The sequence below is a fragment of the Kryptolebias marmoratus genome, linkage group LG18, assembly GCF_001649575.2.
Source record: "Kryptolebias marmoratus isolate JLee-2015 linkage group LG18, ASM164957v2, whole genome shotgun sequence".
In the NCBI taxonomy this organism is placed as follows: Eukaryota; Metazoa; Chordata; class Actinopteri; order Cyprinodontiformes; family Rivulidae; genus Kryptolebias; species Kryptolebias marmoratus.
Genome location: NC_051447.1, coordinates 6,816,004 through 6,829,653, shown reverse-complemented (window position 1 = coordinate 6,829,653; position 13,650 = coordinate 6,816,004). Strand labels below are relative to the sequence as shown.

Sequence of the window (13,650 nt, the reverse complement as noted above, 5' to 3'; positions counted from 1 at the left end):
AAATTGTTTTTAACTAAATTCCTTAAAATGTGAAACTAGAAAGCAAAAAACAAAATCAAAAGGTCACATTCCTGTTCATCTAAATTTACGGTGAACTAGTCATGAGCAAAAAATGCTTAACATTTATAAACAAGGAAAATGTTTTAGGGAAACTCCAGAAATATTACACACAACCATTTAAAAAAATTAAAGGAAGTAATTCACAGCCAGTGAAAACAGTTTTAGTGTTTTATTTACTTTGGAAGAAACCAGGGAAAATAATTTTTCATGATTTTACTATGAAAACAAAACAGAAAGCAGTGGTAACGGCCGACGGCATTAAATGTGGCACTCGAACAGAAAAGATGCTCTTCGTTGCTTCATAAAAGCAACATTAATTCTTTTTCTTTTTTTTAATTAGCCCCACTGGACATCATTACCAAATCAGAGTACTTTTGCTTCAGCCAATTCATTTCGGAGCATAATTTTTTAAAAGCTGTCCCTCAGGAGTCAAGTCATAAAATGAACCGATTTCACTGCCTCAAATGTAGCTTTTAGCTTTCTATGATTATTTTAAAATAAAATTTTTTTGGTTTTTAGCACTTAGATGGATTAAAAAAAAAAGAAGTATAAAAGTGATTTCCCTCTGAGCTGTTTAGGACTTTCCAGGTAATAAAAGTAACCAAATACGATGTTTTTGCTGTCAGTGAAAAACTGACTTGTAATAAATCTTAACAGTAATTTACAGGAAGAACTAAGCAAACATTATTTCCCTCCCCCCAGAAACTGTATGTTTAACCAGAAAATTTCTGAAGAATTAGGGTCATCATGGTAACCATGCATCCGTGTCTCCTACTTCCTGACAGCCCTCTTAATAAAACAGGCAGACAAAAACACAGTAGAAAATAAGTTTCGTACAAACAGTCGCTATGAAAAATCCAAGTCCGAATGAAAAAATCCTGAACTATAAGTGGCAAAAATATCTGATCGTTACACGTTCACTGTGTTTTTATGTGGGAGATATAACAAGTGACAGACACACTGAGTGAAACGAGAACAAAAATACCTGCATTTAATGTAGAAACTGGATAAACAGTATTCATTTGTCGACATAGAAAGTTTGCTAACAATTTGTAAAGTTTAGACAGCTCGAACATTAGTGTGTGACATCATCATCACACTGTAGGTAAAATAATACGAAGTAAAAGCTTAAAAACGGTTTTGTTATTGTTTTTTTTTTGTGGGCAGTGGTTAGAGCTGTCGCCTCGTAGTAAGAAGGTCGCAGAATTGCCTCACGGCCTTTTCTGCGCAGAGTTTCTCCCACTCCATGTGTGGGTTTAAACCAGGTACTCCTGTTTCCTCCCACAGACCAAAACCCTGCACGTTAGATTAATTGTTAACTCTAAATTGTCCCTGGGTGAGAGTGAGAGTGAACGGTTGTTCGTCTCATTTGTCTCTATGTGTCCCTGTAATGGACTTGGTCCAGGGTGTACCCCGCCTCTCGCACAGTGACTGCTTGAGACAGACACCAGCTTCCCCCCCNCAGTGATCCAGAAAGGAAAAAAGAGGGCAAAGAAAATGAAGGGAATTGTTTTTTTGGCAATTTTTCTCTACATCATACAATACTACTGCCACCACAAGTCAGAGCTGTTCTTGCCAGAGCCACGCATTTTGATGTATTCCAAAACTACAAATTAAAAATACTGATGGAAATGTAAGACTAATGGTGAAATAGTAATTTGGGTGCTTTAATGCACCCTTAAAAACCTGCCACTTACGGATTAAAACTGAAAGGGAAGGCAGTTTTGAAAATAGTTATGCAAGAAAATGGAGTTACATTCTGCTTTAAGAATGGGACCAATGAGTAGGTGTAATTTTAACAGAAACCATGCAGATGTTTGACTTTCAGGAACATCTTCATGCCAAACTTCTGACTGTTTATGCAAAGATAGCAATAAATCTACCAACCAAAATATGTCTCTACCATTGTTATAAGTTATATTCAGTTCTTAATAACATTACAAACCTAACAGGATGTTCACATTCATCACTCACTAACACACAAGTGAATGGATAAGCTAACATCTAAGAAATAAACACAATGCAGTTGGCCCTGGGACTTCCTGCTGCAACAATGCAAATGTGCTGTATCTCTCTCTGGCTGGGTTATGCAAGAGGGCAGCCTCAGCAGCTAAGTCTGCCTGAGCGTGTGGGGTTGTGTGTGTGTGTGTGTGTGTGTGCGTGTGTTGTGTAAAGGGCCAATAGAAATCATTGTTTCAATTTGTCCGAGCAGAGAGAGAGAGAGAGAAAAACGAGGGCAGCACTTCACTAAATCACATTTTTCTGGGGAATTCATGGTTCGTTTGCCTGTAACTCAATCCACTTACCAACAAGGCAATTTAGCTTCCCTGGAGACCTCGAATCACCACTCAGACAGTTCATCCAACATCAGGACACACTCATAAACCCCACAGATTCTGATCCTGCCCCCATTACACTCATCGCTTTTTAAAATCAACAGCAGAAACGTTTCCACCTCTACGGCCTGAGCTGCTGAGAGCCTCAGAGGAGCTTACAGCTGCTTCGTCGGTCAAACACACGATCATCTAATGGATGAAAACCTCCCATCCAGAAGCAGATAGATGCACCAATCTGCCCACGTTTTGTGATAAAACGTTAATGGAGGCAAAACCTTATAGTTATTAAGTTATTGGATGATGTTCAGAAGAATTTCCAGCCAAATTGTGTTATGTACAAGCAAAGGAAAATGTACAACAAAGGCTAAAAATACACAAAATGCTCCACTATATGTATTACATAATCAGTTGTCAGACGATTAAACAGACTGTTCTGGGATAAGTCAATCATAAAGATTAATGCGTTAAAAAGTGCTTCACAGGAGAGCACAAGGCACAAATCAAAACTAGAAACTGAGAGTCTGTAATCCACAAAAAACCACAACAAAGTCAAAACAAAAAAACAGAAATGAGCCATTTCTATGTAGAAATAAACTTTCCCATCAACAGTTTTTCATAGTAAAGTTATTTCATCGAGCAGCAACAGCTCACTGCTGCTAAATTAAGGTTTAAAATTGTGTATATGAACTAGTTAAAGGACTTCAACGATAAAACTTGTACTTCTAATTATCTAAAAGTGTCTCCCTACTATTTTTACACACTTCAGAAGCTGTTGGAAATAAATGAAAACGTTCTATTATTAAAGCATATAAGACGAGCAACAAGTGTCCCACTAAAGACAGAGAGTTAAAAAAAAATTTAAATCTGTTTCTTTCAGAATAAACAAAATAAAGATAAATAAAAACAAAAAGTTTCAAGAGCTACAAGCAAAAAAAAAATACTATAGATTTGTGTATTTATTAAAAACCTTTGAATTGCAATGGTTTAACAAGTAAACAGAAACCCTCTTCTACTAATCTTTATTGCCGTCTGCGATCTGAAATGTAAACAGGTTTTTTTTAAAAATCCATGTTGCTCATTTATCACCCATTTCTTACAGATTTGGATCCTCAAAAACTCATGACTCCTCTAAAAAAAAAAAAAAAAAGATCTAAACTGATCTTTTTTCCTTAAACAGTGCCTCCTCACAAGTAATGTTGAAGATTTTAAAATAATTAAGATTTTAAAACCTGCTTTTAGTGTTGGAAGGACGTATCACCTCTGTTGAAAAATCAAGCAAAAGTTGTAGTCTTTTCTTTGTTAATACTTGCCATGAGTAATTTGTTTCAAGTTGGTCATATTTTATAAATAACATGCAATTTTTATACCAACTTCAACTATATTTTATACATTAACTGACAGCCAAAAATTGTGAAATTGGAAGTCAACACTGAAATTTCTGCCTCCATGCTTTAACCCCCTGACCCAAAACTTTGCTCACTATTTTTTTTAGTTAGTTTTACATGAATAAATCAAAAAACAAAGAGAAGAAAACTGGCAAAAGCACAAAAACGTCTGCCAAGGCGGTGCTTTTTAGCATCATTTCATGTCTTGCATGCTTTCCTGCTTCACTGGCTAAATACATTTGTGTTTTTAAAAACAAGCAAAGGTCGTTCAACAACTTGTCTCACAAGGAAACAAGGAGCTTTAAAGGCCTTCACACAGCACTTTCTAATGTGTTGTTAAAGGCTCTCTGCACATGGCACTTAACTGAGAGGCTGTGTTTAAAGGCTCAGAAGTAAGTGTGATGATCATACATGTTTGAAGGTGGTGTGAGGGACGGCGTCGGCTCCCGACTCCTCGATATACTCCTCCCAGATGAACTCCTCTTCCATGGACTCTGCATCTAAACAAGACAAAAATGACCATTAAGTTATTAATTACTGATAAAATGGGCTTAAGATGCTTTTCTCTTACGGTTAAGCACACATGAAGCTACATAGATGCAGCTGAAAAGCACTGAATTCACAGGGAATTATTTATAGGACTCGTCTGAGTGCGCAGCGGGCTACATAACGTTACATAACTTCACTAATGTTCCTCCTGATGGTAAGATTTGTTCACTTTGCCTGTGGGAGACTGATACATTGAAAGCATTGTGTGTCTGTTGTTTTCCCACTGTTGTGAGTCTTTGGTATCTCTGGAGACTCCAGCATGAACCTGTTCTGTTTAACAAGAAAGGACGGGGGGTAAATGATGTTCGCTTTGTCTCACGAATGCAGACACACACACACCTGCTGTGTCTCAGATTCTTTTACTCCTTCTGTCGTGTAAAAGTTGACGGCTCAGAAAACCAAATTTCCTTTTCTTTAGTGTAAAAAAACACAATTGTTTAAAGGGAACAGACTAAATTCTATGTGTGTGTGTGCGCGTATTCTTCACTATCTGCTGTTTTTTCATTCAGTCTATTTTAAAACTTGGCAGGTTTATCGCTCGGGGCTAGAGGAAGTGCAGAGCAGAGAGCAAAACTGAATGAGACGTTTGTGTATTTTGTCTATAAGATGAGTTCTGTTACGCTTCCGTAATGTAGTATGTGGTATTTAGGAAACCTCTGTAAAATTCACTCCCTATCAGCACAAGTAAGTTGTCTGCATGTGAGAAACGCAGCAGTGAAATGAAAGAACAGCTGTCCTCACTGATGACTCAGTTCCTGCTGTTTTTATTTAATCAAAGCAAGCAATGAATGCCTCATTCAGTGGCAGCTAGGAACTCTAATATCTGATAAAAAACAAAAAATAAGTTAAATTTTCTTGAACGAAACCCATGTAAGGGTTGTCAGCTTTGCATTTTAAAGCTTACACAGTAAATGCAAAACATTTCTCTTTTTTTCTTCTTCTTCTTGATCTAAGAAACTTAGGAGTAACTTTAGCGCATGTTTCAGCTTGTGTGGCTACATGACGGTTGATAAATGTTTGCTGATAACGGCGAGGCAAGAAATCAATCGTGGTCACGTAATACGAAGCAGGACTAGTGGCTCAGTCAGATAACTTCAGGTTCACTTTGAGATTTTCAGTATTACGAAGCTGGTTCACGTCTTTGCTGGACAGCTTCGGCTGAGATAAACACGTCTAAAAGCACAGTTTTTACCAATTCTTGCTCTAAGAAAACAATTGTTTTCTGTTAAATGTTGAAGATTGAGTTTCATTTTCTAATCTTTAATAAATACCTCTGAATTATAAAATATTTTGTTCCTGTTTATTCATAAAGGATCAGAGTGTTTGAATGCAGAGCGCATCACATTCGCCAAACTGTCCTATATGATCATATTTATATACAGATTGATCTTATAAAGTGTTTTAAAGACTCAAATATAACACTTTCAATGCAGTATTCTAAGAGTGTAAATGACAGAAAAATACCTTACATTGCACAGGATTGAATTGTTTTTATCTTGGTTTCTTATTTAACGTTTAATACATATTGGAAAATGTCAGATTACTTGCGCTTTAATGATAAGGCAGTGACGTTCATAGGCTCATTGATAAGATGCATTTGATTGCTTTTTTCTTTGTAATTTCTTCTGATTCAGACTTCCCCAGTTTCCCATAAATGCACACATGTTGAGAAATGAAAACTTCTAGGTGACCGATCGAGTTGATAACCAGCATCATAGTTTCCCTAAGCCTGATTTCTATTGTTAGGAATAATTAAACCAGATCATGTAAACATACCTCAGATATGACAAACCTGCATTTTAATACATGATTCAGAGGGCTACTTATGTTTTAAACCTTTATGCATCTGAATTAATGAGAAGTAGCAGGATTTTTTATGTAAAACCTAAAGCATCTTTTCTTTTGTAGGTAAGACAGCTAAATTGTTAAATATTTTAGCTTTCTTTCCCCTGATGTCATGAATGCCTAAGAAACTGGTTAGTAAGCACGAGAAAGAGGTATGAAAATAAGTGACACATTATCTGTCACTCTGATTCTTTGCTTCAGAGTCTTCAAACTCAATGTGAGCTCAGTCGAGCTGCTCAAAAATAGACAGATGGGATCTAGAGCTGTTGCAGAATCCACAGAAAAGGCTGCAAGTGCACAAAAAGCTCCATGAACACAGAGGAGAGCAGAAAATTTTGGAGCAGCTGGAGAGCTAAATACTCATGACCGCTGCAGAGACAAAAGCCAGATGTTTGTGGGGATTAGCGGGGCTTTTGTCTACTAAGAAAAGGGCTTGGAGACAAAAATCTGCAGGATTTGGCATTTTTAAAACAATAAATAATGTTAAACAGGTAAAGCCGCAAACATAGATTATAACTCCCACCAGAAGGCAAACTAATCAAAATAAAATGTTTCAAATATTTTGATAGTGACTTCAAACAAAGAATTGTTTCTAAAGCTCTTTTACTGACATCTACTTTTAGGTGTGAGAAACTCTGCTTCCTGTATGCAATACATCATGATGAAAACTATTATTAGTTATCAGTTGATCTGAGGTCAGTCACAACTGTGTCTATGTTCAAAACAAACTTAACTAATCTCACAAGCTTCCAATAATTACATGAGAAAGTGAAGTTGGATAGCATTTTCCTACACAGACTATTGTGTGTGTTGTTATTTCTGTGCAGCATCATCTAATCATCTGATATGCTGGATGTAACTCTTCTGTTATTGACATTGCTTCCATTGTCGTTCTTTGGGAAACATGTTCGGTTTATCCGAGATGAGTGATGTGAGCCATTGTTTCTTTAGGTTTTGCTTCCAAGCAGCCAGACGTCCTTGTAATCTTTTTAAGCAGCCTTGATCAAAAGTTCTTCAGTTCTTTCTGGAGATCTTTCATCATTTTTATCTGGTCTTTGGCTTCCTTTTTCCCCCCACTCATTTTTAGCCCTTGTACCAGACCATGACAATGTATTTTTGACAAAATGAGGAAAGTGGACAGGTGGAGGATAAAAGAAGTAGTATCAGGCCTCAAAACCTTGCAGTATTTACATGCCGTGTCGTCAGGAAACGATAAAAAAAGAAGCCAGCAAAGACCCAATACAAGACGCATCATCAAATTTTCAGCTTATAGCTCTTTGGGAATCACTTTGTTGGTGCTAAAATAATGTTTTATGTGCCATACTGTGGGTATTTGGTATTTTTCATAGATACAGTTAAAGAAATGGGAACAAATTGTGTCTTTGTGACAGGCTGCTAATAACAAAGTGCCTCAGGATTCATGTTCAACTTAGTTCATTGATTGTTATGTGTCGACACAACACTGGTTTCATTGTTTGAGTCTAAGAGACTATTTATGCCTGAAATTAAAAAGGTCAGAGTTATGAGGCTTAACAAACAACAACCAAAACTTTTTTTTTAATATAGTCAGGTACTGGACTGAAAATGAGTGAAAAAGAAACCAAAATACTTTTTTTTGGAAAGACTTTCAGGAACTTTAAAAGATTACAGAAAAGTCTGGCTGCTTGGAAACAAAATATACAAAGAAATAGGAATGACTCATGACTTTTGCACAGTGCTGTCTGTGGGTACGTATGTCTATTTTTAATTTTAAATGTATTATTACTTTTGCCTTTGAGCACTCTGAGTTTACATGACATGAAATGTGCATTGCAAATAAAACTGCAAACACCATTAGTAGACTCATAAGTGAGAAATTTGAGCACACAGTGACTTTTGTTTTATGTAAACTGTATCTAAATATAAGATCAGTGTGACTACAAACCACTGGAAACTTGCTCTGAATGAGTTTGTTGACTTGTTTAAAAACGCCCCTGAGGAGAAATCAGCTAATCTTTGGTGTGGCCTGAAACTGAAAACACAACCAATGACTCCACCAGCTTTTTGTGTCAAAGTAAAGCTCGAAACGTCAAATTATAAATGACAACAACAAGAAAAAAAGAGCTATGAAAACATATTCCTTTGTTTTTGTTTGTCTGATACTATCAGCGCATGTACTGACTAGGCAGGCCAAAGAATGTCCTTTATCACAACAGCACTGTGTGCAAAACATCCTCATACATCACATGACACTGTGTCATTTCAGACACTCTAATCAATGCCTTCAACTCAGACTGGATGTGTTTTTCAGTCAGAGAAAAGTTGCATGGCAGCTGCATGCCTGTGATTTAGAGTGTGACTGGTATACAAAACCGGTAACAAATCAAAACATTCTGACACGCAGCCACTCGTGTCAAAATGAGCTGAGGTGAGAGCATACACAGTGTGCAGGTGTGTTTTCTGCATTTCTTTCCTGCCATCCAAACATAGCTCCGAAAGTTTCAAACAGTTTTTTTTAAATATATCAGGTAGAATTACAAAGTGCGAGTCAGTGCTGTGGAACAGAATCTGCAGAAGGTCGTCCAAACATATCTGTCAATCTGATGAGTGCAGCTCCATAAAAACAAAATGGAAGAGAAGAATAACTCTACCAGATCTTACCTGTGTTCACCTCTTCTTCTTTTCCATTTGTCGAATAGAGCGGCTGCGCTACAGTGAGGGCCAGCGGCTGATCCTGAGTCTGCATCCTGCAGCTTTCGCTTGCCGGCAGGCGTGTGACCTTTGACCTGATGGGTTTCGGCCCCTCCTCACTGCATCTCTCACTTTCCCCGACGACCCTGCAAGAGGAGAGTTGAACTGAATCCGTCCTCTGACTTAACAGATAAGTGCCAACCGAGAGACTTCCAGGAAACATGAGGGTATCAAGAAGATCGGGGGTTTTGTTTAATAAGCAGCTGCAATTTGGTGAGATCTTCCTTGGAAAAAAAAAATTTAAAAAAATGGCTGACTGGAACTGAAGCGTGCTGCATTTACAGCTTCTTTAAAGTGGGTGTTTAGTGTGAAGAGAAGCAGCAACTGTAACAAGCATATAAAACAAGAAAGAAAAACATAAATCCAGCCTCTGGGAACCTTAATAAACTCAAGCATTAGGAAGAACTTCACTCATCTTTTTTAATATGCCAGGGCAAAAACTCTACAGGTGTATAATTTAAAGAACAATTACAGCCGAGTCATCAACCTGTAATCGTAGACAATGCTCTGCCTCTTCGGTCCCGTAATGCTCCACATGCTTGCAGCTGACGGCTGCATGCATTTGCATACCACAGCAAAACTGCATCACATAACCAATCAGAAGAAAAACTGGAAGGACGCGAGCAAGGAGACGGGCGTGCAAATTAGCCTGACTAGAAAATATGCGCGCAAGCAAACAAAGGGAGAACACAGAAGTGAAGAAAAAGCTTTAAAGCGGCTAAATATAGACGAGAAAAGAGGAAATATGACTGTAAACATGCATTTGTGACACATAAAGGAGGGACCTGAATCTTGCAATGTGCAAACACTATTTCTGTCTTTTAAAGTAAACCATCAACCTAAAAGTGATGCTATTTTTACCTATAGGCCTACCCCCCTCATTTCTCTCAGAGGTCTTACCTTTGCTTTATGGTTTACTCTTATTTCTGAGATGATCAGTGATAACTGACACCAGCTAGATTCAGATCCTAACAGGTAAAACATGTAACTGATAAGCAAATCAACATGAGCCTGTTTGACTTGATGAGCAAAGCTGAGTTTACCGCCCTCCCATAAAAACCTTAAACCCAGTGGTTACCAAAATTGTCAACTCACATAAACATGTCCTAGCTATTGCTGGTTGATGTATTTAACTTTGATTTTAAAAAAAGCCATCTAACAGAGTGCCTTAACGGTTTGATTTTTAATTTGATTTTTGCAGACCTTCTCTAGACCTCACACTTGGTGTTTCATGACCCACATTGGGTTCCCGACCCAGACTTTGGGAACCACTGCTCTAACCCACCTAACTGAGGTATTTGTCTTCCTTTTCCAAACTGTATTTGTTTTAATTCTCCTATTCATTTGGCTGTTTAAAAAAAAGGGTTTCAGGTAGTGTTGTGAAAAGTTTTAAATCCATGTCATTAAAAAAAAAAAAATTTCCAAAGAGTCAAACTTAAATGTTTTAAACTGTTTTGTGGAAGAGAAAAAAAAAATGGAAGGATTAAAAAAAAATATCTACACAGATGAACAGATAATAATGTCCTAAAGAAATAGGAACAAATCCAGCAAACCTATATATCATCATTCAGCTGATCCTGCCAAGTTTTCAGCAAATAACTTTTTGAGAATTACCTAGTAGGAAGAAAAACTCAATTTTTTGGTCTGTCAAACTCTTACCTTTGTTTTTGTCCTAGCTTCATCTAAAGAAACGGAAACAAACTGTGTCTTTGTGACAGGCTGCTGATAACCCAGAGCCTCGCGATTTATTTTGAATTGCGTTCTTTGCCAAGCTGTTTGCTGTGTCGACAGAACGCTGGATCATCACTTGAGTTTAGGAAACTTATTCATGAATGAGTCAAAAGGTCAGAGTCAAGTGGTTTAACAAACAATAAAAAAAACATTCCCCTGAAAATGGTTAGGCACTGGACTAAAAAAAGCAACAGTATGCCAAAGAAAGACCTTAACAAAAACTGTTGATTCAAAACACTTAAAAAAACTGCAATACAGTCTAGAGTCTTGGAAGTAAAATATAAAGTAATGAGGGCTGGTTTAAGACTAACTCTGTACAACACTGAAAAGACACTTTGCAACAGAGCATAAGGGTGTTTTAGGTGTCTTTTTGTCCCATTATTCCAGAAAACACATCTTAAAGAGTGCAGTTTATAGTTCTTATTGTTGCTGTATATTTACTAGCTTCAACATTTTCCAAACATTTTCTATTAGCGACAGATCCGGACTGCCAAGACTGCCTTTTTCATCTGACATGTGATGTGTAATGTGACAAAATGTGCTTTTACTTTGTCTCGTTGAAAACATTATGGCCACCTCAGGAAAAGATGTGGTCTTGTAGGCAAAACAAGCTGCTGTGAAATCTCTGCTTGATTTTCCACATTAATGCTGTCATCACACACACCAAAAAAAAGTGCACAACGAAGGTTTTCTGAAGTAATCTTATGAAACTGATGTTCATTTATCTCTTCCTTTTTTGCTTCTGTTGAGGAATCGGTGATCACAAGTTTAGTCCTTATACTTTATGCACTGAAATTCTTCCAAACTTCTTACATTTTTCAAATAAATCTCTGTAGAGAAAGAAAACTCAATTTATTTCTTTTGTTCTTGAAGATCGATGCTTTGAAAAACTTCCTAAATGCTTTTCCCATCTAGACATTTGCCTAATTTTGCTTTTCAAAGATTCACCTCTTTTTTGCACAAAGTCACATTTTATTTATTTTTCCAACTGCCCTTATTGCAACTTTCTAGGAATTAAGCTGTAATACAAGAATGGGTGTATAATGATGAATAAAAGAAACTGATGAGACTAAACATGAAAGATCTTGAGTTTGGAATGACATAAAAGTCAAACTAAATGTTAAGATTAAGGGATTTATTTTAAACGAGCGTTATCCATTCAGTCCCATTATGTCAGGCACTGTTGTAAACGGTCACATCTTGTTAATGTTTTTACTTGTATATCCAATAAATCATAATATTTTCTCCTTTCCTACACTTAAGATGAGATGTAATGCTTTAATAAATAGGTTATTTGTGATCCGTCCAAAAAGAAGGATTTTTCTCCTTTTAGAAACCACTGATAATATAAACTTATCCCATGTCAAGCCTCCATCCTTTCATTTTTAGTTTGCAACTTTTTGAAGAGGTCAAATACCACTCACCTACAAGCTATTGGACATTAATGCACACATTTAACTACAATAATCAGGGTTTAATGTCAGATTGCTGGCAAATTTGCAAACACCTACTTAATCAACTGATTTTAGTTGTTAAATGTCACATTAATCCTGCATATATATATATATATATATATATATATTTATTTTACAGCCATAAGAGAGAAAATATGGAGATTCTACTACTAAAGATGCTGTGAACAGACGTTCTGCTTCTTCTACTGCATCATTAAAGTTGTACAAATACCAGAATCTTACTGTAAAATCAGGAAAACACATTGAAACACTGACTTGAGCTCGTGTCTGAGCATCTTGAAGAGAAAAAAAGCTGTATAATCCAGGTCACAAAGACAACAAAATCAAAGCAAGATGGAAAAACAAATCATACTTCCAACAGAGCATGTTTGTCACTTGCCTTTTGTGGTCCTCCTTAGTCATGCAGTCACATCAACAATGACTCACATGCAAACTTCAACCCGCTTTCATCAACCCGGCAATTAGTGCCGAGGCATGCCTCAGTCACACAGCGAAGCTCAATCAAACCCAGAACGACACTGAGCTCAGGTTCTCCCTCCTAACTTTCAAATCAGTCCCCAAAAGAGCAGCGAGTACCGTTAATCCTCGGTAAGGTGAGACAGCCATCCTGATGTTTCAGGAAAAAAAATTAAAAACCTGAATCAAGCAGAGAGAGGCCCGTGTTTCTTCTCAAACAGCACTGAAATCCAGAGAAAATGAAAACGCACATAGCTCAAACAGGAGCTGCGAGTGTGTTTGCCGAGCTCTGAGGCTGCAGTACAAAGGCTGTGACAGTCTCCACAAACCGCCGGCCCGAGTGAGCCATCCCCCTGCCGCACACACCCCCATGACGTCTCACAGTGGCTCCGGCATGGGTCCAATGCGTAAACAACAAGCCGAGCTAACTTGGCTCACATGACGCTGCTCGCTCCTCTTCTCCCACGCCCCCCACCCCCTGCTCCCCTCACTGTCTAAAAGCTCTACAATCGTCAGCAGTGTTGACTTGTCACTTTCATCAGCGTGCAGCGCTTTATGACACTCATTAAAACGCAAATTGCACTCAAAGATTGGTAGTAGGAAGCGCTAACAGCAGCCTTTGAACCCAGATTTTCCCTTAAAATTCCCCAACTCAGAAACAAACATTTTACATCTGCTTTTTTTCCCAGACACTTCAGCCTAAAAGACTAATATTAAAAAACAACTTTTATGGTTAAGTCAAGCTTTTATCAAGACAAAAATGCCAAACGTGTAGTAAATAGCTAATTTTGTGTTGTCTAACTTAATTTCTTAAAGTTTTTTTTAGACACTGACACATAAAAGTTTCATTTAGGTTCTTTACTTCAGTGATTTTCCTCTGACCTGAAAAGACGATGTGGTTAAAGCAGCAGCTTTGAGCTTTAATTTGAGCGCTTTAGCAACCAGACTGGCTGAAAACTGTAGGAACTGCAGCCCTCTCATTTCCCACCTGCACTTCACAGAAATTAGAGACAACCCGCATTAAAAAGAGCTGCAATCTGTGCAGTTAATACGCAATGCGAAGCAAGTTTTACTTCAGCTCAG

General features: G+C 37.5%; 1 protein-coding gene across 5 annotated transcripts in view; it reads right to left on the bottom strand.

The window, feature by feature from the left end:
* Positions 1–13,650, bottom strand: part of sfmbt2 (Scm like with four mbt domains 2) — a 58,058-nt gene that overhangs the window by 41,611 nt on the left and 2,797 nt on the right. For 2 of the 5 annotated variants that reach the window (XM_025004975.2, XM_025004976.2), the window contains exons 1-3: positions 12,491–12,656; positions 8,816–8,991; positions 4,193–4,281 (exon numbers count right to left, since the gene is read on the bottom strand). In XM_025004975.2, the coding sequence (XP_024860743.1) occupies positions 4,193–4,281; positions 8,816–8,991; positions 12,491–12,513 (288 nt within the window). In that variant the 5' untranslated portion in view covers positions 12,514–12,656. Of the gene's footprint in view, positions 1–4,192; positions 4,282–8,815; positions 8,992–12,490; positions 12,657–12,687; positions 12,878–13,650 lie in introns of those variants that run through there. The other 3 variants (XM_017411706.3, XM_017411707.3, XM_037981226.1) reach the window with 2 other exon arrangements.